At 42.0% G+C, this 25,490-nt stretch overlaps 2 protein-coding genes across 3 annotated transcripts in view; one reads left to right on the top strand and one right to left on the bottom strand.

Annotated features, from left to right (window-relative positions):
- Positions 1–1,624: 1,624 nt before the first annotated feature.
- LOC137880777 (P2Y purinoceptor 3-like) lies at positions 1,625–2,775 on the bottom strand. Its single transcript, XM_068722338.1, has one exon. It carries the CDS (start codon positions 2,773–2,775, stop codon positions 1,753–1,755), a length of 1,023 nt encoding a protein of 340 aa, XP_068578439.1. The 3' UTR covers positions 1,625–1,752.
- Positions 2,776–3,307: 532 nt separating this feature from the next.
- Positions 3,308–25,490, top strand: part of schip1 (schwannomin interacting protein 1) — a 202,603-nt gene continuing 180,420 nt past the window's right edge. Inside the window, exons 1-5 of one of the 2 annotated variants that reach the window (XM_068711911.1) lie at positions 3,308–3,400; positions 3,649–3,742; positions 10,181–10,248; positions 10,606–10,692; positions 11,705–11,846. In XM_068711911.1, coding sequence (XP_068568012.1) covers positions 3,378–3,400; positions 3,649–3,742; positions 10,181–10,248; positions 10,606–10,692; positions 11,705–11,846 — 414 coding nt within the window. In that variant the 5' untranslated portion in view covers positions 3,308–3,377. The remainder of the gene's footprint in view (positions 3,401–3,648; positions 3,743–10,180; positions 10,249–10,605; positions 10,693–11,704; positions 11,847–25,490) is intronic. The other variant, XM_068711919.1, reaches the window with a different exon arrangement.

Here is a 25,490-nt window from a genome sequence, read left to right as displayed (position 1 = left end):
CCTATTTATAGACCAGGGGATGATTAAGTGAAATACTGTGCCACACAGGGAACCATTTTCTCTTCCCTTTCTTTTCCGTTCTCTCTCTTACTCATTCTCTACCTACTTCTCTTTCTTTCCCTCCCTCTCTGACTATATATTCTATCTCACTAGCTTCTCTCTCTTGCTCTCCGTCCTCCTCTTTTTTTATGAGCATACAGACTACACAAACCTCTTTTACACAGTTTAGTTACCATGCAATGAAATTATGTTAGACTCAAGGGGGTTACGGATAAGTCCTTCAATTAAATTTTTTTCTGATTTAAGCATTTGACAAAAGGGTTTATGGAAGTGTTAATTGTTATGAGGCAACACAACTGAAGAGTGACAGCCTTAACAAGAGGGTAAAGCCCCATCCGGCATATATCGCTGGATCAAGACTGAAGGGTGTCCATCGCAAATGCAGGAGTAAAATATGCATACTGGAACTGACACTGGCAATACATTAGTTGTTTTGTTGTTTTTTTAAGAAGGCCAGAGGGGTTTGTTAAAGCTACACTTTATAATTAAACACAAGTAACTCTTCCACTTCAACTGTAGTCTTTTCCCCCCTTATTCCCCATCTTTCTTGTCCTCTCTGCTCAGCTCCCAGAAAACTGCTCGACCCATCTGTCATCACTTGCCCACAGGAGTGTCCTGAAATGATGCCCTTCATTCAGCTGTCTGCTTCTCCACATTGTTCCTGTTTGAACAAGAAATTGTCGCACTTTTTTTATTTGAAGGTGTTTTAACCTTCACATGACTGACTGTTGTTCTGGGTGTTTCTTGTATTTTTACCACCATGGAGGTTATATTTGGGCCCCTCTGATTATCTTCTATTTGCTCCACACCTGCGGCCTTTTCATAAAAACCACACAATATTAATATTTTGTTTTCCAGGAGATTACATCATATAGTATACAATTGGATGATGCTTTATGGCCAGAGATGGGCAAAAATACATTGAAATGTATTTTGATACAAAATACCCCTCAAATAAATGTATTGAAATAAAACACAAACTACTGGTGCCACAAAATGTAGCAAAATACAATACATGTATTTTGTATTTAAAATATAGGAAATACTTTTTTCTGGATTTTCAGTTTTCTCACAATTTGGTATAGCAGAGCATTCAGGTTTGGGCTATATAATGTACACAAAGCTCTGGTGAACCCCACAAACAGGAAGAGCAGTCACAGAATGTCAGTGTAACTAATCAAAGCTATTAAAAGACAACAACTTGATTGATTATGTATATATATATATTTTTATTAATGGGACTTAACAGCCCATAAACTGTGGCTTTGTATCAACAAGAAAATATTCATCACACATGAATAGCATCACACATTAGGCCTATGTATACTATAAAAGCATCATATAGTATACGATTGGATGATGCTTTATGGCGCAGATGCCGTTTTGTGGTCTTTTCTTAGAGACTCTAACCCTCTGTAAACGACAGAGGGCAGCAATTCCCCCAAACGTGTGTCACTTCTGGCCACAGTATCATTGCAGGCTCAGTATTTACAGTATCAGTTAGTTCCTTTTGCCAATTTCTCAGGTTTTATAGGTTACGATAAGTTAAAAAAAAGATCAAGTCAGTGACTGTTACCTGTTGAATGTTGCAAATATTCTTATGTATGAAATAATAAATTCATTATTAAATGCCGCATATAGACTGTGTTTACACGTTGTTATTAGCACCCACTGACTCATGATAAATGTCACTTATGGATTAATGAGACCTCTGATGGATGCTCTCCACCCTCCAGACCTGTTTGTGCTGCCTGCGTCCACCAAACACACGATGGGCTGCACTCTTTTCCTCCTCCACACCCAGGCCCGAAGCTTCTGACGGTGCCGAACACAGCCCAGAAAGTAGAGGAGAGGATTTGCGCAGCAGTTGAAGCTGACCACAGGCTTCCACACCTTGAAGGAGATCATGACCACGTTGAGAAGATGACAGTCTCCGGGCAGGTATACCCTCACAACCAAGTAGACGGTCCGAGCAATGTGATAAGGCACAAAACACACCACAAACATGAGACACACGACCAAGAGTGTGGAAATAGACTTGTTGCGCATACGGGCCGTCCTTGCGTTCGAAATGCGGTTCGCGGCCCTACAATAAAGCACCGTCATCGTGGAGCAGGAACAGGTGATGACTACGAGGAATGGAATCAGAAAACCAACTGTGGCTAAAAACAGCCCGTAGGGGAAGTACACCTTAAATTCCCCCGGGTTGGTCATTTCAAAGCACACAGTCATGTTGTTGATAACGCCCGTGTGCGCAAAGACCAGTGTCGGTAAAAGCTCCGCTGTGGCCAGAACCCAAACCGAGCCTGACGCCAAGAGGGCGAGCTTTTTAGTCCTGAGACGCACAGCGGCGATGGGGAAGCACACTCCGAGGAACCGGTGCACGCTGACGCATGTGAGAAACATCATGCTGCAGTGGAGGTTGACGAAAAAGAAAAACCTGACGCTTTTGCAGAGGACGTTGCCGAAGGGCCACAGCTCGCCCATGGCATTGCTGATGATGAGAGGGGGCAAGGCCAGCACGTAGAGGAGGTCCGCCACGGCGATGTTGGTCATGTAGATGACCGTGCTGCTCCAGCGGCGCGTCCGGCCGCACACGCACCACAGCAGGGCACCGTTTAAAGTCAGGCCCAGCAGAAACACAACGCTGTAGGACACTGGCAGGAGGATCCTTTGGTAGTAGTTAGTCACTGGACAGATTTGGAAGTCCTCCATTCAAAAGTTTGATAATTAGGAGGCCTTGTCACTTTACTTAAACGCAAATGAATATATGGACCATCTGCAGCTCACCTAACTGCTATGTGTACGGATGACTGTGTGCTCCTTTTATATGCATGTTTGTTCAACTTGTGAGTCCCTCCTGTTCCCAGCCCACACCTGTGTGATGTAAACCATTATAGCGCTATATCTAGGGCATGAGCAAATAGATTGGTGCACCGTGAGGCATTTCATGAGCCCGCAATAATGGGCTAGATACCGTAGTATGCGATTGCCCTTCCCCAGAGAGAAGGCGTGCAGAATAATGAATGCTGTGATTAGACCCGATATAGCAAGTTAAATGACACCGTCAACACATACACACACACACACACACACACACACACACACACACACACACACACACACACACACACGCACGCATGGGCGCTGTATAAAAACGCGCACATGCTCAGCATCCCATTGGTTACTAGAATTTTCCAAGTGTGGTCTCTCTCCGGCTGCTTCCGACTAAAAGTGTTCACTTCATCTCTGTCTGACAGTGAAGCGAGAGAGAGAGAGAGAGCGAAAGAGAGAGCGAGAGAGAGAGAGCGCTCGTCATGCTGAGGAACGGCACGTACAGGTTAGTGTCACATCCATCGACTGATCCTTGTCATTCATGTATGTCAACAGTGTTTATTTAGGACAAACGAGAAGCTCCAGTACAGGCTGCTTCGACATGCTCTGATGGGTGATAAAAATCCTGCATAACGTTACTCCTCTGCAGCCGCACAGAGATGAGTACAGGCTGTTCACATACTGAGGGGCTTATAGCGTGTTTCATTTTCGTTGGAGTTTTTTTGTGTCTTAACTTGTGCGGTGTCCTTCCAGAAGCATGTACCAGGGAGAGGAGGCGAGGTTGCGCAGCGGGAGTCTGGCTGTGGCTCGGGAGAGGAAACACCTTGCTCTGTGCATTAACAACCAGGTAACTCAGGAGAGAGCAACAAGACAGTCTTTCTTACTGTAAACTGGATTATGTCATTACTCGCTGGGAGGGTATTGCTAATGGATGACGGTATCTTCTCTTTTGGTGAGGGAGCATTTCAGCAATGATGTAATTCACTTTCTGATCTTTTTTTAGGAGCAGTGTAGTTTACGCTAATACTGCTCATAAGCAAAGTCTCTAAGGGGCGACATAAGTTAATTGACTGTACAAACATTACATTTATAGAGAACTATGATTATTTGCAACATGACAACATTCAGGCAACTATTCCCTATTAATACAACAGATAAGTATCAGCACCACGGACAGTGGAACTCAAATCTCTCCCCCTACCTTCATGTGTTATTATTAACTGCTTTGAATATTGATCCCCTTATTCACCCATTCAAATGGCACAATTGACTGAATTCAATTTGGCTTGGGGAATTGCTTTTTTATGTTGGCTTAAGGCCTCTGGAAGATTTTTGTCATGGCAGCAGCTGAAAAGGTCTCATTAATACTACATACTCTACCTCCCGCTACAAATGACTTCACAATCAGCAGGGAGTATTGAGGGTAAAGCTGAGCTGCTTAAAACAATGGAGGTGGCATGCCTTCCTCCTCAAGATGAGACCAGAGCTCATGTAAAGGAATAATGCATGTTTTAGAACCTCAAACAGTGGGTTTGAGGAGAGCGGTTGCTGTAATTGACTTCATAATGTAAATCAGTTTTGCTGGAATCAGAAGTAGCCCTATATGTTTTCTTTATGCGCTTGGGTGAGTATAGGTGCACAAGTTCACCTGGTTGTATTGAGCTTTTGAATATTTAATGCCAGTGATGTAGTGTTGCGCATTATCGGCGGCTGGGGATATTGAGCGCATGAGCTCTTAAAGCACTGTTCCATCACAGCTTCCGACTTACTCTGCAATATATTATGATGGTGCAACCCCTCAACACACTGTCTCTGTTTCTCTGTCTCTCTGTCTCTCTCTGTCTCTCTCTCGTCCTGCATGTTCACTGGAACTTTCTCATTTTGACTCCAGATTTGTTCCAATCCGTTTACACTGCATCACTTGACAGTTGAATTTCATTATCGCTCTCCAAAAATGACTTTTCCAAATTGATACAGCATTAACTCCATGAGACGCCATGTCAGAGGAGGTTCATATGAGAAGAAGCTTGATGAAGAACTAACTAGTAATTGGCGTGTGAAATATGAATGAGGATAGAAATGCAGGTTATTGGATATGGAGGCTGCTCCACATGCTGCGTCTGTGTGAGTGATTCAGATTCATTGCCGAGGCGTGAACCCCCTGAGAAACCCATTAATCCATCCAGCTATTACTCCATAATCAATGGGACAGCTGAATTTTACGGCCACAAGGCCATGTTGTTAACCATTTTACACAGAGCTTATTTAAACAGCATGCCAAAGGGGGGTCACGTTTAATGGGATTAGGCGTGAAATATTACAGTACAGGTGATATTGTTGACACAGCACTTGCAAGTGGAATCTTGAAATCATTAATCAGTATCATGCACAAAGCCTGTTGTTGTTCCTAATTCAGTCAACATGCGGTAAACAGTTTATTAATGAACTCGTGTTTGTGCTTAACAGGAGCAGAAATCCAGCACACAGAGCTGTCATCCAGTCCGTGTATCATAGGACAGGGTAGCACCAGTTCCCCCCCCACACTAACCGTGGGAGTCAGATACAGCAATCTGTAATATATAGAGAGATGTACATAGTGGGAGTGTGGCACCGGGGAAGGGTGTCATATTTCAGAAGTGCATTATTGTCTCTCCCCCAGTGGGACAGAGCTGTGCTGAGTGCTGTTTGTGCCAGCTCACTCAAACGCTCCGCGATTGAGTCGTAATAACCTGTGCTGGAGCAAGATGAGCCTCCACAATGTCAGATGTCTCTTGCCTCCACGGTCATGTGATGGAGCAACATACATCCTCTGTGTGTTTGTGCCAGTGTGTGTGTGTGTGTGTGTGTGTGTGTGTGTGTGTGTGTGTGTGTGTGTGTGTGTGTGTGTGTATGTGTGTGTGCACACTCTGGTTCAATGCTTTAGAAAAAAAAATGCGCTTTTTAAAATGCACCATAACTCCTCCAAATATACACAAAGATGCATGCATGGATTCACACATGCGCACCTACAAACACTCCTGCCATTTAAAAAAAATAATAAAAATGTGGTTAGTCATTTACATCCCCATCCCATTACCTCGTCTTGGAAGGCTGGTTTGGTCTGAGAGAGCTTACTCAATCACTGAAGGAAGCCCCCTCAATGAATGTGTGCGTGTGCGTGTGCGCTTTCTCTCCCTCACCATATGTTAGTCAGAGCAGCTCTTCATTGGCAAATCGTAGCAGGGGGAATCGTCCCAAACGTTCCATTTTGCATTTTGATAGACTATATAGTCATTTTCTCACTCTCACTTCTCCTTCATCTCTACTCGTCACACCCCACCCATCTTCTGCATTTCTTGTGATGTCTTCTTCTTCTTCTTCCTCATCTCCCCAATTTAGAATAAACGTATGGCCTCCTCTTTCTTATTATTGATAACCCCTCGCTCCCCTCATTTTGCATCCTAGATACGCTCTTTCCAACCTCTTTAAATGCCTGACAATCTTCACTGCGCCACCATCGGCTCAACACATGTAGGATTAAAGGCTCATATTGAATATTCAATGTGCATTAGTGATTAATCAGTTATCCAAAAACCTGCAGAAATCATCATTCATAAAGCAGAAATACCAACGCTTCTCAAATGTAAAGATTTGATGCCTTTCTTTATTTCTATATCATCGAATACTTTACAGTTATAGACTGTTGGTTGGACAAAACAAGCATTTTAAAGACATTAAGCTCTGAGAACTGTGCATTGTGCAACATTTGTGGAATTTACTAGATGAAACCATTGATGAAAAAAAAAGTGCCACTGGTGCAGCCCTAGTGTGTGTGCTTGTATTGGGTCTTCTACGCCAGCCCTTTCTTTTGAATCATATAAACCTGTGCATGGCTCTAAAAGAAATGGGCCTGTCTCGGTTAAATTAACCTCACCTCTGTATATGTGCATGATGTAAGCGTCCTTGGTGTCACTGTTCCTTATCTGTGCCTCATAGGTCAGTTTATTAGGTCATTATAGGTCAGGTATTGATGGCTGTGTAACTGCAGCAGTCTGGGTATTATGAGAATGTATAGGTCTGTAAACGCTGTTGACTGATCAGTATGAATCTGGTTTCTCACTGCAGCTCTTGGTGAATAAAATTTTATCACTTTGATTCTTTGTCAATTTACGTCTCCCAACCTGAGTGTCTTATTCTCTGTCTCCTGCTCCCTCTCTACTCAAATATGATTGAAAGGTTTGAGCAAAATTACGTAAATGCATCCATTTCTCTCAGTAGAAAGTACTTTTTTACTCCATAGCCATAACACTAAGAGAAAATAGCATTTCAAATCATGTAATCACATGAGCACATCAGTAACACCTCCATCTCTCAGCGGGCTCTTTTTGTACTCGGGCTCAGTCAGAAGAGTAAATGTTGACTTCCATATTACTCCTTGCGCACACAGCGCATGTAAATTGATTTCCGATGTTACGATTAACAAGCATCTCCGCTGGAACAGCTCTTCTCCTGATTGGACATTTCCCCGGGCTGATCGGCCAGTCGAGCGGCGGCCAAACAGCCAATAGTCTGATGCAGATGTTTCAGCGCATCAGCACACTGCAATCAAACCCTCTAAGATCAGTGCACTCAGGTGTGTGTGCTGTGTTCATGTGTGTGGGAGTTTATCTCACTGAGCGACCACACTAGTCTGAAGGGCACAAACAGCCTACCATTTCACACACACAAGGGAAAAAGCTTGTGTTTGGACATCCAACTATGCCTGCCATCGATCAATGTGATAGAACTAGGACTCTGAGAAATGATGATTTTAATAACTCATCAATTAGAGGGCAGCATACTTTCTGCTATGTGTTGTTGTTTTCTCTCCCCCTTCCTTCCTGTTTTCCTTCCTTCTCTCATTTTTCAGTAACATTATGCGTATTACTGTCTACCTTCACCTTCCCTAGCCTTTCAGGCTATTGATTGCTCTTATTTTGATATTGGAAATAATGCGATTAAGCTGTTTACATGCCCAGCAGAATAGGATTCTGTTAATATCCCTGTTTTTATGCTATCATGTACTCAGCTATTGATTTAACAGATTGTCATGCACCCTGTATCTGCAATAATGCATTTCCCCTGTCACCAGCTGCAGTTGAATAGCTCCCTTAGTGTTTGTATTGCTCTCATATAACTTTAGTGTATTTTATCCGGTCCAGAGACCTGAGACATTATAGTTGGTTGTAAACACACAAAAGATAGTAATAGTAAATTCAACGCAAGGCAGCCTATATCAAGCAAGTGTTGCAATCCCTGAAAACGAAATAACTTTTTTTGTCCCCATTGAGGCAGTTGGTTACACAATAGTGGGATGCATACATTTAGCACACATTCAACCTATGGCACATAAATACAACACTAAGACAAAAAAAGAGCAAAAACAGTGAGTTAGTTAAAAATATAAATGGATTCGTTAGATACGTTTGTCCCCATCGAGTTTAGGAGGGTGCTGGCAGAAGGTATAAAGGAGTGAATGGATTTATATTAATTGTGTTCATATAAGGGATGGGAACTTCAGACAGGATGGAATCTGCTCTCTTATATAACTGTGTGTTGTTATCCGAGCTTCTCCTTGCTTTGCTAGACGCGGGCCGCGCATGCTTTTAGTGCATGTTAGTAGCCACATGTGAGCGTGCCCCAGCGGTTAGCTCACAGCTCTAAGGCTCGTCAACATGTCGAGCGGCGGCTCATAGCTAACGGTGCTTACCGTGCCGACAGTGCACACTATGGCGAAAGTGCTGACAGAACTAACCGTGTTTACCTGAGGGTGTAACCAGAAACTGTATGGTACCGGAGAATGAGTACAAGGCTTCCACGACTGCTACATAATTCCCAGCTGTACTTGCATGCACTGGACGCACGCGCGGCCGGCCCGGCTGTGTCAACAAAGCTAGGAGAAGCTCGGATAACAACATACACAGATGGAGCTTGACTTTATTCTCTGCTCAGGTAGACATTGCTCCACTATAGCTTCATAGCAAATAGTTGTTTGCTGCTATTAATGTTCAGAATGTTAAATACTGCACCTTTTAAACCTGCATCACTTCATTTCTTTTGACTCACGCTACTCGGGTGCAGCAGTTCGAAAGTTTATATAGCGAACTTGATAGCAAATAGTTGCTTATTATACATCCAGCAGACAAGGCAACATTAGCATTAATTTGGTGTCATGTTTCTGGCATCTCGATGAATGTAACTTAAGTCCCGTTATCACTCTTTTTGATCTGTTTTGGATATCACTGACTCCTGAGGAAAATTGGTTAATGTTTCACTACCATAGTCGCTGGCAGAGGGGGACTGTCAGGGCCCCCCCTAAGTTATTCTAAAAAATTATATTTAAAAATGTGTCAGTTTAAATTTGTATCAATTCAAATCTAAAGCTTAACATAATGTTTCCTGAACCTCTCATTTGTGTTGGAATGTAAAGGGTTAAATTAGTAATCCCTGTGACACTTATCAAAAGAAAAGGGTTTGCTTCAGCTCTGAGCTTGGTGGTCGAGTTATAGATTTAACTTTACAGAGGTCCGAGCAACAGTGAATTATTGAGACTAATTTCAGAAGGCAGTAAAAATGGCCAATCCTTTCGTCACTCTGAGCGAGCTGAATTTATTGTTACACCCTTAAGACACAAGAGACACTTCAGCACGAGAACACAAACATGGACAAATACTCACAGCTTGCACCCTGCTAGCTAACATACAGATATATTGAATACTAGAGATGCATTGGAGCTGCCTGATTGCTTTGGGAGCACCTCCATCTGTCTAGTCCCATTGAGCTGTATGGCAGTCGCCCCACAGCCACCTGGGAATCGACCTCACCCCCTGGCTTGCAGCCGATGTCTGGCTGGTTGGCACCTGCAGAGCCAACGCATGCTGTTATGCATCAGCAATAGGATACACACACACACACACACACACACACACACACACACACACACACACACACACACACACAATTGTTTTTCCTGCCATCATGTGATTCATTTATGCCTATGTTTACAGACCCAGACAAGCTGCCACTCTTACAGTTGATAAACAGACAACAGAAAGGAATCATAAAAAGGAGCAGTTTTCCTCTGTTTAGGTTTAGTTATGTCACTTTGCCAAACAGACTGTACGCTTGGAAGGAGGATAGATTACACATACGTGAAACGCATCTGATTCATTATTGTATGTTATCGAAGCACAGCTCCTCCTGTGTCATATGCTTGGCGGAGAAAATGAAAAACCTTGTTGACATATTGATGCTTTTCACTGTGCAGGAAGAAGTGAAGAGGTGTCATCGCTACTGTAATCACAGTGGAGGGCAAGCAGTTCCCAAGGTGGAGAGGTAAGACATTACACAATATTGTCCCTACGTTTCCATGAAAGACTCCTCATATTTTATAAACAGCATTCAATCTACCGTGAGGCTAATACACTTTATTGTAAAGCCCTTGTTCTATTGTACTGTGCATATGTATATACATTTACTACATTCAATGTATTAATTTGCAATGCGATCTAACTCAAATTTGTATTACTTTATTTTATTCATGTTTATATTTTAGCTAGTGCTTATTAGGCTGTGACTTCCAATATCATGTGAAATATAAAGTCATACATTTTTAGGGGCTTTCAAGGTGAGATGTAAACAGCGTTTGCTGTTTTGTCGTCACATTTCTGTTCATCTGTCTTATTTTCGTAGAAGCCATCCTCGTAAGAGTGAGGAAGCAGATAATAATAGCCCCCGTCGTCGTGAGCAGCAACAGCAGCTGGAAATAAAGGCTATCGTGTGAGTGTCACCTGTGACTCATCTGTCTATCTGTATTCTTTTTGTTTCTTTTCTACATTTTGAGTCAATTTCACATTGAGTGTCACCTATGTAACCTATGACCTCAAAAGTGAATTATTTTCACTGTGTGGGAGGGGTCAGAGTGCACTGAACCCTCGTAGACTGCCACCTACCATTTTATTTAAACATCGGCCCACGATTTTATAGGTTTAACAGGGAAGGACAGCTCACACCTCGGGCTTTGACTTCCTTGAAAGTCGAGGATAGAGAAGAGAACGTTTCTGTGTAGAATCAACATGATTGGGGTGTAGAAAGGTGAGGCGGGTAGCAAAAAACTCTCAGGAAAAACTAACACAGAGGGCAGAGGAACCGGAAACACGGACAGATGGACGTCGCAAAGGGAGGATAAAAATGGAGAAAATAGGGATTGAAAAAGAAGGGGGCAAAGGTATTGGTTTTGGAGCTAGGAGTTATGGCTTAATTCAATTTGTTCCATTCGGCTCAGCTGTCTCTCTGCTCCACTGGAGGTGAATGTGTTTCTCCATTGGGTAATTGATCCTACACTTCATCCTGGACCCGGGTGTTGGGGTGACTGCAGGGATAAAAGAAAGTGGAAAGAGAGAGAGAGAGAGACGGAGAGAGCGATCTGTGGAGGGTGAAAACAGTGGGGAGAGGTCAGAAAAGTGTGTGAGCTGTGTCAGACCTACATGGAGAAAAGAAAGAAACGTTGAGGATAGGGAAATTAAGAATTAATGAAAGAAAAGATGCTTCTGAAGAAATAAACGAGAAGTTGAGAGAGAAATGGGATATGGTGCACAGTGACACCATTTTTTCCCCCCATCCAATCTTGGGAAATGCTCCAACAGCCACCCAACATTGTCGTACGCAGAAAATGAACATGACTTCTATAAACCCCGGCCGCCCAAAATGACTCCTCCCACATGGCCGCTGTAATTACGTTATGAGATGTAGATGTCGCTGATATACATATTTTGTCCATGTATGTCACCAGGATCCAGCGGGCCTGGCGTGCAAGCACGTCCCGCACAGGGAGCTGGCAGGGACAAGGCAAGAACCACGGCAACCACCGTCGGGGTGAGACGGTGCCTTCTGAGAGCCTGCGGGACCCCGTGATGACCACCAATATTTCTCCGGTAAGACCACGTGAAGAAAATCCGACAGACAGCCATATGGTGCGACATGGGAATGAGGCAGGTGGCGAGAGATCTAGGCATCTTTAAGCTATCTCAGCTTGTCTGAGTTATCAGCTGTGATCTGTTGTTTCTGCAGAGAACGAAAAATGAATGGGTGAGTGGATGCATGGATGGATAGACCAATAAAGGAGAGCGCAAAGGAGGGAACAAGGGAGGAGTGTTTACCTCTAGTGTCATCTGGGGGACCGCAGGGGTCGTATTGGTGGAGGTGGATTGGATGCCAGCTGGCACAATGCCCAGATCTCTAATTAGCCGTTAATTAGGTAGGTTTTCAAAGCTGGTTGATTGATTAATGAAGTGCCTCTGCCCTTGTCCCCCTCCCCCCTCACCACCCACCCACCTCCTCACCCCTTCCTTCTCTGGAGGGAGCGTAGGGGAGAATTAAACAGTGCTCACAGGGCATGGCAGCCAAACAAATGCCAGAGGAAAAAAATGACTGTATGAGCAGCAGATAAACAGCGAGAAGAGAAGGAGAGAGACAGAAACAGAGTCAAGGGGGAAAGGCAGAGGCAGAGATAAGGAGATGAATGCGGAGATGCGAAAAAGATGCCTTCAGATCGCCTCAAGTTCTAAGTGACAGACAAGGACACGCAGACACAAACACGCACAGTCTGTTCTGCTGGTTTCTCCGTCTGTGTAGTATTCACACAAGCTACCCGCGCACTCCTGCCCACGCTCTTTGCAGAGACTCGGCACAGAAAACTATGATGTCATGTCTGCATACTCACTAGTGTGTGTGTGTGTGTGGGATGCACTTTCTCCCACTCTCTTTTTAAACAGCGCCAGAGGAAAGCAAGATTCCCTAAGCAAACAGATGGGCTGGTGTCCTGGTGAGAGACTGTTTGTGTGCGTGTGTGTGTGTGCTTTGTTTTTAGCTTGTTTGTTCTGCTTGAAAGAGTTTGTTGTTCATTAGCACAGCAGCAAATGTCTTCCTAATTAGAAAGATACTGTAACTTAAAAGCCAAGATGACGAAGAACCCCTCCTCCTCTCCTCCATTTCTACTCTATTACTTCCTTTTTTTTTCAACATAATCTTTATTGGACATGTAAAATGATATATCTGCCACACATCCAATCCCTTCAATGCAGTAGTTACTTGTAGGTGGGTATGATGTGGCTTCTATACTCCTCTCCAACCCCCACCTTAAAGGAGCAGTATGTAGGATTAAAGGGGATTTAATGCCATAAATGGAATATAATATTCTACTAAAACTCTGTTTTGATAAGCGTATAATCACCTGAAACAAAGAACTGCAGTGTATCTGTTGCCTTAGAATGAGCCGTTTGTATTTACACAGGGAGCTGGTTCTCTTTACAGAGTCCGCCAAGTTGCACCGCCATGTTTCTACAGTAGCCCGGGGAAAGGCTACTGGGAAAGTAAAACATGTCAGATAACGTGTGATATACTGCAATTCATTTTTACTTATATAGTGAGATTTGTTTGAGTGAGAGTAGGTCCTGTAACTTGGTGCAGATTTGGAGGAAATGTAATTATTACTTAACAGTCAATGTTTTATTATCAGCATACAATTTAATTTAAAATTTCCATGAAAACAAAGTTATTAAAATGTTTGTGTATGCTGTCAATTATAGTTCTTAGAAAGCATCTCAACAGACAGGATTATTCTTATCTCAGTTTTTTTTCTTACCTCACCTTTTCTCTTTCCCTCATTCTGTTCTCATTCACACTGTATCACTCTCCTGTGGCTGTTGTGCTCTCTGAAGGACAGACATTCATCAGTGTAAGGCCAGGGTGCCACATTGTGTGTGTGTGTGTGTGTGTGTGTGTGTGTGTGTGTGTGTGTGTGTGTGTGTGCACCCATGTGAGCTCATGTGAGCTTATGTGAGGACCTTGGTACTGGCCTGTAGGGGAGGGGAGGGGGGTTCAAACATACTTCATGCATATTTCATGGAACTCATATTGAACACCACACACATAGGCGTGTGTGTGTGTGTGTGTGTGTGTGTGTGTGTGTGTGTTTTGTTTTTCCTCCCTCATCTACTCAAATATAGAAAAACATCCTCATACCATATTCTGTCTCTCATAACACCTTGCAGAATTCAACTCTGATTATATCAATGTCAAGGTGTCTCTTATGTCTTTCTACATGTATCAACCATATATTACAGTTGTCCAGCAATGGTGGGTTCAAGCCAGCTGTAACCCTAGACCCAAATGAATTATTGATACACAGAGGGGCCAGGACCTACAACTCCTGCTCTGGTCAATGCATGGCCCGTTGATAGTAAATCAATAGATCGGACTGTTCTGAGCATCACTGCTGGCTGACCTGCGGGGCTGCTGTGTAGATGTGTGTTGGGTTGTTGCAAAATAGAAAAACAGTATGAACTATATTTGAGCATTTAATGCCATAAAATCCCCTCAGAAAGGTAACTGTGCGAGATGTGACAATAAAATTCTTAATTATAGGAATAGTTTGATATATTTGGGAAATGTGCGAATTGGCTTTCCTGACATTTTTCTAACTTACCTCCGGGCTAAACTTAACATTCTGCATGTCCACTTATTTAGGTGAATTTGAAAAAGATACCTCATAACTGATCGACTGCAGTTTTGAATACAGATGAGGTCTTGGACACAGCAAAGAGCCTGTAGTTTTTTATTAGTATAAATGTAGATTCTTTTTTGACGCCGGGCGCAGTTTTCTCTCTATTTAGCTTTGAAAATATGTTCTTTTTGTAGGGTGATGTGAATATGTGCTTAAATGTAGTTCATTTGCATGTAAGCATCCGTACGTGCTGACTCTGTTGTTTGAGTGGATCCCTATGATTCACAGTGTGGCCCTCTGGGATGCCTTGGTGAGTTTTATTCTGAGACACAAACCAGTGATCAAAGCTAAAGTATCGCGATGACAATGAAAATGAGATGCTTCAGTGCTGTGTCTGTCATTACAATCACTAATGAAATATTTTCAGTGATGGATAGTTAAGAGATGAGAAGAGCTGTCAGTGGAAAAGAGAAAAAAACACATTACATCATCTATGCTTGGTCGGCGATTGTGCAAATGTGTGTGTCTGTGGCTGTGTTTGTTTGCTAACAGTGTTGGTTGACATTGATCTGTTCCTATCAGTGTGACATGTTTGCACTTTTCTCTCCTCCTTTTCTGGGGCCCAGGCGGAGGGAAAGTGTGAGTGTAAGCATTCCTGCTGCCTGCGTGGGAGATCATTCTCTCATCTCTCACCGCCAAGAATCTCACAAAGCGTAGTGACGGCTTCATCCATGCCTCCACATCTACCCCGCATAATCCCTTTTTCCCGTCCTCATTCCGTGTCATCTCCCGCCTTCCCTCCCACGGCCTCTTGATGCACATACACACATCCACGTTCCCAAACACACACACACACACCAGACCCCCCGATTCAGCAGACAGATGCTAACAGATTACTTGTTTTATTGGTGTCAGTTGGTGTCTCATTTGAAATGAATTTATATACCTCTGCCAGGCCTGGAGTTGACATCGATCGGGCTTAACTCATTTAATAGCCATGACATTTGCCTATTAGCTTATTTACTGTCAAAGCAGGCTCAGGCTCAGCTGAGACAGTAACTCTTGCATTTGTATCCGTTGGGGAAGAGCAAAATTTAAACTCAAGTACACACACAGACATGGACTTAACTCAGCTGCACAAGCTTATATTAGAAATAAGCCAAATTGTCCTTGTTTTTATAGTATATTTTATCATATTTTGGGAAGATGATGTTTTCTAATGTGCTCCTGTCTTAGTTTGATGCTGTTTGCTGTTTATGCAAACTTAACAATTCCATATTGTGTCAGTGCTATATAATGACGCATATAATATATATACTACTATGTAATTGATACATTTAAACACTTAGAATATGAATATCAACAGTGACAAAGAGGGGCAGGACTTCGCAAATTGTCAAGTTTCTTTTTTGTGTATTAAAGAGAAATTCCTCGCTAAAGATTTGTTTTTGCACCGTGAACCTACTCGTACGTACGTTTGTTCTCATGAACACGATATCTCAGGAACACCTGGATGGAATTTCTTCAAATTTGGTACAAGCGTGCGCCTGGACTCAAAGATGAATTGATTATATTTTGATAGTCAAAGGTAAATGTTTCTGCAACCTTACAAAAAAATGTATGTATTAGAATGTATATACTAATTACACCAAAACATCTTATCGGATAAAATGATGACTTGACTAGTTGGCGGAGGCATACAACTGAGAGGCTGGAATTCCAGTTCTCCTCATAATTTGCTTATACGCGTACGTGATGAAATAGGCAAGACTCCGTCGTTTATGTTGTACAATGACCCTGCGCCATGTATAACTGTTGTAGCACTGGCTGACTGTGTCCCCATATATCTCACGGTGGACAGATATCGTCATACAGGAACAAGATTTATTCCTCTTCAGTGGCAGTAAACAAAACACATGGGCCCACCAATAACTGTGCTACTGTATATTCCGCTTAACAAGATTTTTAGAGCTGACAAACAATAACGTTAACTGCGATAAACAGCTTGACTACAGCTATGTACTAACACTCCCCCACAGACAAACACACAGTGGGAGAGCGTCTAAGATGCCGATGGCTCCGCTGGAACACAGATACCCACACGTTGACCCTCTGTTGCATTGTTTTAAAGATAAACTGTGATGGAGGGTTTTAGCTGAATTTCAGGGTGTAGTTACCCATTAAGATTTCTAAACTCAATGCTTCCTACACAGGTGTTTCACCTTAAAAGCCTTCCAGTGGCTTAAAGGGCAGAAGCTCTTCCTCTTCTGCCATGCCTTTAAAGTGAAAAATGTGCAGGAAATGTTATTTGCAGTAGCTGAGTTAGCAAAACAACTGCAAAGTAATTTATTTCTCTCCATATTTGTGAGTATGACTATAGACTGTTGCACTGAAGGCTACTAGTGCTGCGGGAATCCACATTGTGCATGTGAGTCATTAACAGCTTCAGTAATATTCACATCTCTTATTTGTTCATGCTGTATGTCCCCCGAGCTATTGGAACTTTTTGATAACATATTTTTATTTGACAATTATCAGCATGTGAGAATCAACATAGACTTAGTGTACATACCCCAGCATACACACAATCTGATACCTGAAAGTGTGCTGCAAAATAGCCATTGATTTTGTGAAAGCCCATTGGGAAGATATCTTAGAGATTTATCTTATTTCTCTATGTGGTAGAGAGGGAAAAGAGATGGATGGCTATAAAAGCTGAAAAGAGGAGGTGAGAGAATATAGAGAAGATGTAGTGGATTTTTGAGTGATTATGAGGATAATAACTCTGCATTAGAACCGCCATGAGCCTCCATTTGCTGTGTGGGTGCGAGATGGAGTGTATGCGCAGGCGCAGGCATGTCTGTCAAAGTGTCTCATTTCTCTGTCCAAAGTGTCTCATTTCTCTGTCCAAACTGCACTAGATTAGATTAGTGTTGACCATTACATCTGTGGGCCTACAAAGAAACACACACTTACATGCTCACATCAACTCGTGTACACAAATATAAACACACCGACAGTCCTCAGTGGCACATAAAGAGCATCTTATGACCCCTTCATAAAGAAATCAATAAAAGCTGTTACACAAATGGAGAAGAGCTGACAGGTCGAAAGAGTAGAGGGCGAGATAGATCTTGGTCAAGGTTCTGAGGGGAAGATGGAAAGAATATGGAGTGAAAAGGGAGTGAGCATTTGAGCTCAATTTAGTCTTCACAGTTTATGGGATTTACTGTTGTTGTTTTTGCGAGCATAGGATACTGAATCACTTGATTTGATATTTACAGCAGGCTGTACAATGAGAGCAATAGTTGACAGATGGTGTATGGGGATTTGAGTGGATGCCGTAGCTCACTGCAGCCTCCCTCTGAGCTTCTAATTGCTTATTTATCTAGAAAACATGCCATTTAACTGACATTACTTAAACTAAACAAGCATATAGCATGCTCACATATGCTCACAGACATGGATATGACTCATACACACACACACACACACACACACACACACACACACACACACACACATACACATACACAGACTATAACGAAACATAAATCTGCGTGAAGTGTCTCCAAGCCATCTGCAGCAGTAATAACAATCTGGCACCTGAGGCAATATGCTCTACTGTTCTATTACAGCACACTTCTCTCTGCACACACACTTTCCCCGACCAGTTATGTCCTCTACTCTCTTTTTCCCCCGTTCTGCAGTATCCAGTTTTTCTCTCCGAAGCCTTTCCTCCTCCATCTCTTTTCAGTCTCTTGACCCCCCCCCCACACACACACACACACACACACACACACACACACACACACACACACACACACACACTTACTCCCTTCCGCACGGGGCTCGTCCCCCTCTTTAGCCCATCTCCGGCGCATAGGCTCAGTCCTCATGGCCAGTGAGTCTTCCATAATGAGATCCCTGGAGGAGAGAGGAGTAGCGTAAAGAACGGAGGAGGGCAGCAGCAGGGAGGAGAAGCATTAAGGGTTGATCTCCACTCTGACCTGCTCAGATGAAACCTCTGGAATAGTTAACCCCGCTCTCTAACTCTAACTGCTCACCATCACTGCGCCCCTTCTCTCCATCTCCCTCACTCCAGCCATCTACCATTACTTTCAATTAATCAGATCAGAGCTATTATAATCTTCCTTCTGACGATATCCCTGCTGTGTGTACAGTACAGTACACTTGGTGATGAGGAGGAGCAAGGGCTGAGGGAAGATGCAGAGACATAAATTAGTAGCAATCCTCGAGGAGGAGAGGGTAGCTGGATTGCAGAGTAAAATCAAAGTGTGTGCATTATGTAAAAGGAGGGTGGGGAAAGCCATAAAGGGAAGGAGGAAATGAAGTCCAGGCTGTGAGTTACATGTATTACCATGGTGTGCAGCAGGTCCATAAGGTATTCTCTTCTTCTTCTTCTTCTTCTTCTGATTTAATCACCGACACCTTGCTCGCCACACGCATAGTCCTTAGAGAGGGAGAAAGCTCATAAGACGATTCTACAAAACACACTTTTGTTCTACACCTGTGCTTGGGAGATTGCCAGTTACAGAGCTCATTTTAAGTTTGTCCGTCCTCTTTATATAATCATAATTTCTCTTCCGTTATTCAACTTCAGTTACGACCATCCTCAGATTACTCCTGTTTCCATCGACCATAAGGAGGCTAAGTAGAAAGGAGTGATGAGCCGGTCAATGGCTGTTAAACTAGAGGCACCTCCCTGATATCATAAAGTCCAGGCTGTGACATCTAGCTGCTGATTGTCTCATTAGTCTGTGCCCTAACGGAGAGCCAAGCTTCTCATCACTGCTCTAACTGCGCAGTAACAGTTTAAGCAGGAGGAGTTTGATTAATGAAATGTTCTCTGGCCATTTAAGTAGACATCGTTTTTGGCAATGTGGTGGTGGTTGTGCTTACACAGACATTGTCCTTACATTCCCTCTGTTTATCTAGCTACCAGTCTATCTTCCACGTGTATGTCGGCGTGTGTTTCCATCTGTTTCTCTCTCTGTTTGTCTGTATCTGAGGCACACCTATGGTCTTTAAAGAGATTATAATAAATAAGCATTCAAATGAGTATTTCAGCGGCCAGTGTGCTGTTGTGTCGGCTGCTGGATTCCCTGCTATAACAAGCCGTGTGTCTTTCCTCTTTGCAAGGACCTGCTGAATGGGCTGTTAGTTTGTCTTTTGGCTTCATTTTTAGATAGACATTGTGGGTGGTCTGTGCCCATTGTCACAAATTACCCACCAGAATTATCTCTGAAGAAATATTGGAATTAGTCAATGCATTTGCAAAGTCTTTCTACAATAGTTAGGTTAAATACTGCTTTTTCTTCAAGCTTGCAGCTGCAGGGCTCAGTTGATTTTCATTTGACGTTTTCTAATCTGTTTTCCTATTGAAAACTGACCAAGTGAGATTACGCCTGCCTCTGCAAAACTAACCTTTAACCACTCAGCCAAGTTGAATGTGCATGCATGTGTGTTGTAATGTTGGATATGTGTGTTAAGTATGCCAGTGGAGGCTCTGGATGTCCTTTGGGTGGATTTCTCAAAGGCACATTTGATCTCTGTCTGCCCTTTCTCATGTCTTTTTGATCTACGAGTCAGGGTTGTAGGAGGAGGTGTTGTCCTCTGGTTTGATGCACATGAAGAGTAGGAGTACTTCACTGCATCACAAAGAATAGAACATAACACAATAAAGGAGTAAAAGGTGCTATGGGCCCAATGCCAGGTACTCCTCTCTAGTGCGGTCTAGTGCACATGTTAGTGTGTTACCTAAAAACAGTGTAAGTGTTGATAGATGTGAGTGTGCTTTAGTGTGTTGGGGAATCTTCCCTGCCAAGATCCTTTTGCTTTGAAGTCTTTGTCTATAATAGATTATTTAATATTTGAAGTCACTGTGAGAACATGTGTATTTGCATATGCAGTTACATCAACTACAAGAGTACTGTACAGGCATGTGTATGTGTGTGTACAGCGTGTGTGCCACGTGCACCCACGTACAGAGCACCTGTCTAGTTGCCCCTCTGGCAAGTTTGAATATTGGTCCAATGTGTCCTCATAATCTTCTACCATCACCATGGTAACAGTGAACTTGCACAGAATGTCCTCACACTTATTCAAATGCCATCCTGCAGCTCTCTAACCTGTCAATCGCAATCCTAAGCAAATTGTTCAAAAAGAATCAGCCGAACAGGTGAGAACTGTCAGTCACCGCTCTGAGTTATGTAACCTCAACTCAGCACCAGTTGGTTCAAAGCACAATATGTATTTGTGCCAAGTGTTTTCCATATAAATCAATGTCTGCTTTAAAGCTGTGGCTTATCGCACATTACCTCATGGCCATGTTCGTGAGTTTAAATTAGAACTTCAATTCTTGTTTATCCATTTATAATCCTATAATCCATGCTCTATGTTACTGTTTTTCAAAACTGCATTGTTAAATACCTGTGCAAGCTTCAAGCAGACCCAGCAGCATTTCACCTTCATGTGTTTGCTTGTTTATTTTGTTTGTTTACACTTTACAAATGGTGGAAATACTTTGGCAAATTAACAGGGAAGATATATACGCTGCTGCTTTCTGATCTGATCTGAACAAGCAGTAGGATCCTTATATGCCTTTCCTACGCCCTGCAAAAGCAACGTAAGTCCCCATTGTTTTATTTCTTCTTTTTTTGTCTGACCTGAGTCTTCCCCCAAGCCTTACCTCTTGCATTTATTCATTTTCCTAATTTTGAGATAAAAGAAACTCTCCTCTCCTCTTCTACCTGTCTTTCTTTGCTCCCCTCTCCTACGCCTTAGCAGCTCCTTCCTAAAAACAGGTGTCATATTTTCTTTGCAATTGACAAATTTTTACATTTAATTTTCTGAAACAAACTGGATATGTTGTGTGTTAAAATAACAAATTATGCATTGAAATTATTTTTGCCTCGTCTGTTATTTGCTAATCCATCTGGGATGAGTGGCATTACCTCTAAATCTGATGGTGGCTTACCAGGGTAAAATGGGCTGTGAGATTGACAAGCAGACCAGTGCAGCACCTGCATTTGGGTATTGTACCAATTAATTAGCATGCCAACCCTCACCTATCAGTAAAGAGCTTGGCTCAGTGACTGAAGCATGAGATTGTGGATAAAAGCAACCAAAATGAGGTCCCCTCGCAGGGTATGGGCTGATCCTTTGGGGCAGCGTGAAGAGCTCAGATATTTGGATGTAACTCAGAGTGGAACTGATGCTCCTTTGCATTTAAAAAAGCCAGTTGAAGTGGTTAAGGTATCTGATCAGGATGCCTCCGACAGGGAGGGGACCCTGGGGCAAACCCAGAGTATGCTGGAGGTATTATACTGTACTTCCCATCTGGCTTGGGGACACTCTGGCATCCCTCAGGGTGAGCTGGAGGAAGCAGCTAGGGAGAGGGGCATCTGAGATACTTTGCTTAGCCTTCTCCCACCGTGACCCGGATAAGCAACAGAAAATAGATAAAGTGAGAAAACAGTATCACCTTATCCTGACAACTTGTGAGGTAATATTGTTGGCTGGGATCCCTTACATTTCAAATTATTGGGTGTGGTGATTGTCACTCGTTGTCTTGAATAGATTATCCTAATCTTGGAATGTGAAACGCAACATGATCGTGTTCATGAAGCAATTTCAAAAGGCCCGATCAGTAATGGCAAGCGGGAAACACTCTGGGTCTATAGCCACCGTGAATGGTTAATGACTACCCATGAGTTACTGTTCTATCTCTGTGAACTTAATGGTGTGTGTGTGTCTGTGTGTGAGGGAGGTTTACGATACTGTTTACAGTAAAACATTTACTTTAGAGAATGATATCATGCATCAGCTCCAAATGTTCCTCCTCGTTAAGTCTTTTAGAAGATGCTATTTCCTGCCACAGAGTGAACAGGGAATGGATGGAAGGGCAGAATTGGTACCAAAGCCAAAATACCAAGCCGGTGAGAAGAGGAACATTGGGAGAATGCAGACCAAAGAAATGGGTGGGGGCATAGTTTTGCTTCAGAGGGCTTTTTGGGTGGACTTTTCACTTTGTCTTTGCTTAACTTTCTTTTCTTTTCCAATAAGAAGCCAGTTATACTGAACATGTATCACTAGACTATAAGCACTGTAATATCTTAATATGACTTTAAGATGAATGGTTTCAAATGATTTTTGAGCCAAATATCTTTGCAGTTGCATTAGGTTTTTAATGTTCATTAATCCAAAGTTTGCCTTATTTATTGTACATATGTTTGCACATTTACAGCTGTCTTTAAAATATAATATAAAATATAAAGTATAATCACATGCATGCAAGTTTCTTAAAAAGGCAGGCAGAATTATAAAAGAAAACAGATTTTTTGCATTTGCTCTTTTGCTGTTGTGGGTGTATTTAAGTTATTCAGCAAAGGTATGATGGTGTATTGTGTGTTATTTCAAAATCAAGGTGCAGATATTCACTGGAAAGTTCATGCTGAAGTGTACAGAATTCATGTCTTTTTTGAGTTGGGTATTTGGTATTTCAAATATATATAGATTATGTCCAACTAACTTTCAGTCCTGAACTATTCAGATAAATGCAGTCCCAGTGTTGCATTTTTCTGCAGAGTAATAACAACTGGGCTGTATATAATGATTACTTTCGTGATAGATCAAATTGATGTTTTTTTGTTTTGTCTGACGAACAGTTCAAAACTCAAGAAATATATTTAAAAAACAAAGAAGGAAACCGTCGTATTTGAGAAGCTCCAGCCAGCTTATGCTAATGTATGTATCATATAACCTGATTCATACCTTAATCAATCAGAATAGTTGTCAACTAACAGATTAATTCATTTTCTGTTTTGCAGAATACATATTAAACATGTCTACCTGCTCCAGGAACCCTCTCACTGCACCTCATCTCATCATTCACAGTGCTCAGAGTGCTCACTTTTCTCAAGCTCTGAAACTTTGAGATCCTGTGCAAAGCTATATTATAAAGCAAGCAGGGGTGTGTAGGCATATGTATGCAGGACACACAGAGAGAGAAACAGAGACTCTTACACAGGCTTACCACTTATTTTGTAGTTTAAGCACAAAAAATGTACACGGTACATCAGTTGTATGTATTCAATGAGAAGTTGGCTGAGAGTCGTAAGAGACTAAGTTGGCAGGAGGATGAGGAGATAAAAAGCTTAGGTGAAGAATGGGGGTTTTGAATCTTTAAAACTGTAATAAGCTTTCAGGAAGAAAGATTACTCATAATATAATTTAGCTTTCTCTAATGTATGGCCTCATGGGTCCTTTTTAAATGAGGCGACAATGAGGGAATGACGCCCTTATTAAATACTGTAGTAGCACCGTTACAGCATAGCAGCTAATTACTAACCCCAGATGGCATTTTGGGGGATCCAATTTTTCTTCTGCTGGAGTTTTATTTACTACGCAGTGAAGACAGTTAGTTAATTTCTAGAAGCTAAAAATGTATCCTCATAAATTTTACTCTTTTAATTTGTGCAATGGTTAACCATCTCAGGCTGCACAAAAGTGTAGGAATACCATTTAAAATATCACAACGACGGAGGAAGAATTAATGCATTGGCTTATGTGCTCAGTTTTATTTACCTCCCCATCTTACAATCTCTGTATATTTGTACATCTCGTCCTCTTTCTCTCACACTGTGTGTTGACTGTTAAGTATTTTGGGGTGACAGACAAGCCAATTCTTTTCTTTTCGTGTGAGGCATATAAATATCCATTTTCTTTTAGTCTTATTCTCTTTTCCTGGTTCCTTGTTCGACTTATATAAAAGTATTTATAAATAAACATTTTGTGCTAAAGGAGATACTGTTGTTTGAAAAAGGTGACATCTGCACTCACTAAATCACTAGCCTAGTAGATTCATACCTTTTTTTTAAAGAAACGATAACCTAGCATAATTCTAAATCTTGCAAATGTGAGGGTTTTATGTGTAGACTTCCATTTTCTTACTCTATATCATATTCTGTTTTTTATACCCTCCATTTTTTTCTATCTCTCTTTCCTACTTTTTTTTCCCACTTCTCTGCACTCCGAACAAAGTACGAGACCTTATTAAAGCATTTCTGGTGCCTTGTGCACATTTCACAGTGGCACTGCTGGACAGGGTCAGAATACTTGTGTATGGAGCATACACCTTTACACAGACAGCTATATATCAGCTAGAGCTCAGGAAGTACAAGGAGCAGATCTGTGATTTCATGTGTTGAAATTTTTGCACCAACAAAAGTGCTAATTACCTTCTCATTAACATGACAAAGTGTGTGTGTGGTTTGCTAAAATATTCAATGTCACACCTTCATCACCTCTGTCATCGCCAGTTTGTCTTTGACCCAAAGAGCACAACTTCACATTCACCAAAGCAGATGCCTCACAATGTCTCACTTCCTAAAATGAGACTGATGCATCAAGATGTAAAAGTAGGACTTAAGATAGACAGAGGCAATAGGACTTAATGTGAACTAATTAATGGTACTGCAGAGCTTGTTTCATTGCATCTTAAAGTTGATCAGTAAAGGAACAGTTCAACATTACGGGCAATATGCGTATTCACTTTCTTGCTGAGTTAAATGAGAACATCAACACCTCAAGTCTCTGAAGTCTATACGATGAAAGTGAGGCTCCCGCCAGCAGCTAGCTAGTTAGCTTAGCCTAGCAGAAAGACTGGAAATGGGGAATCAGCTAGCTTGGTTCTGTCAGAGGCTAACAACATCTGTGTAACAGCACCTCTAAAGCTAACTAATTATCACGCCATATCTTGTTTGTTTAATCCGTACAAAAACCAAAGTCTTTTTACAGATTGGTATTTGTACTGCTAAGCTAAGACTGCTGGCAGTAGCATCATATTTACTGTATAGACATGAGAGTGTTATCAAACTTGTCATCTAACTCTCAACAATAAAGCAAATAATATTATTTCCCGAAATGTCAAACTATTCCGTTTGACGTCCTTGCTTCAATTTAGCTTATTTTTGATAACAGACAGCCAATAAAAAGCATTCAAGAAAATAGCCACCATCTACATCAATGGACGAAATACACTATGATGGAA

Source organism: Cebidichthys violaceus, unplaced genomic scaffold (assembly GCF_023349555.1).
Source record: "Cebidichthys violaceus isolate CVI_PGR_0920_01 unplaced genomic scaffold, fCebVio1.0.p SCAF_1, whole genome shotgun sequence".
In the NCBI taxonomy this organism is placed as follows: domain Eukaryota; kingdom Metazoa; phylum Chordata; class Actinopteri; order Perciformes; family Stichaeidae; genus Cebidichthys; species Cebidichthys violaceus.
This window is presented reverse-complemented; position numbering and strand designations above follow the sequence as displayed.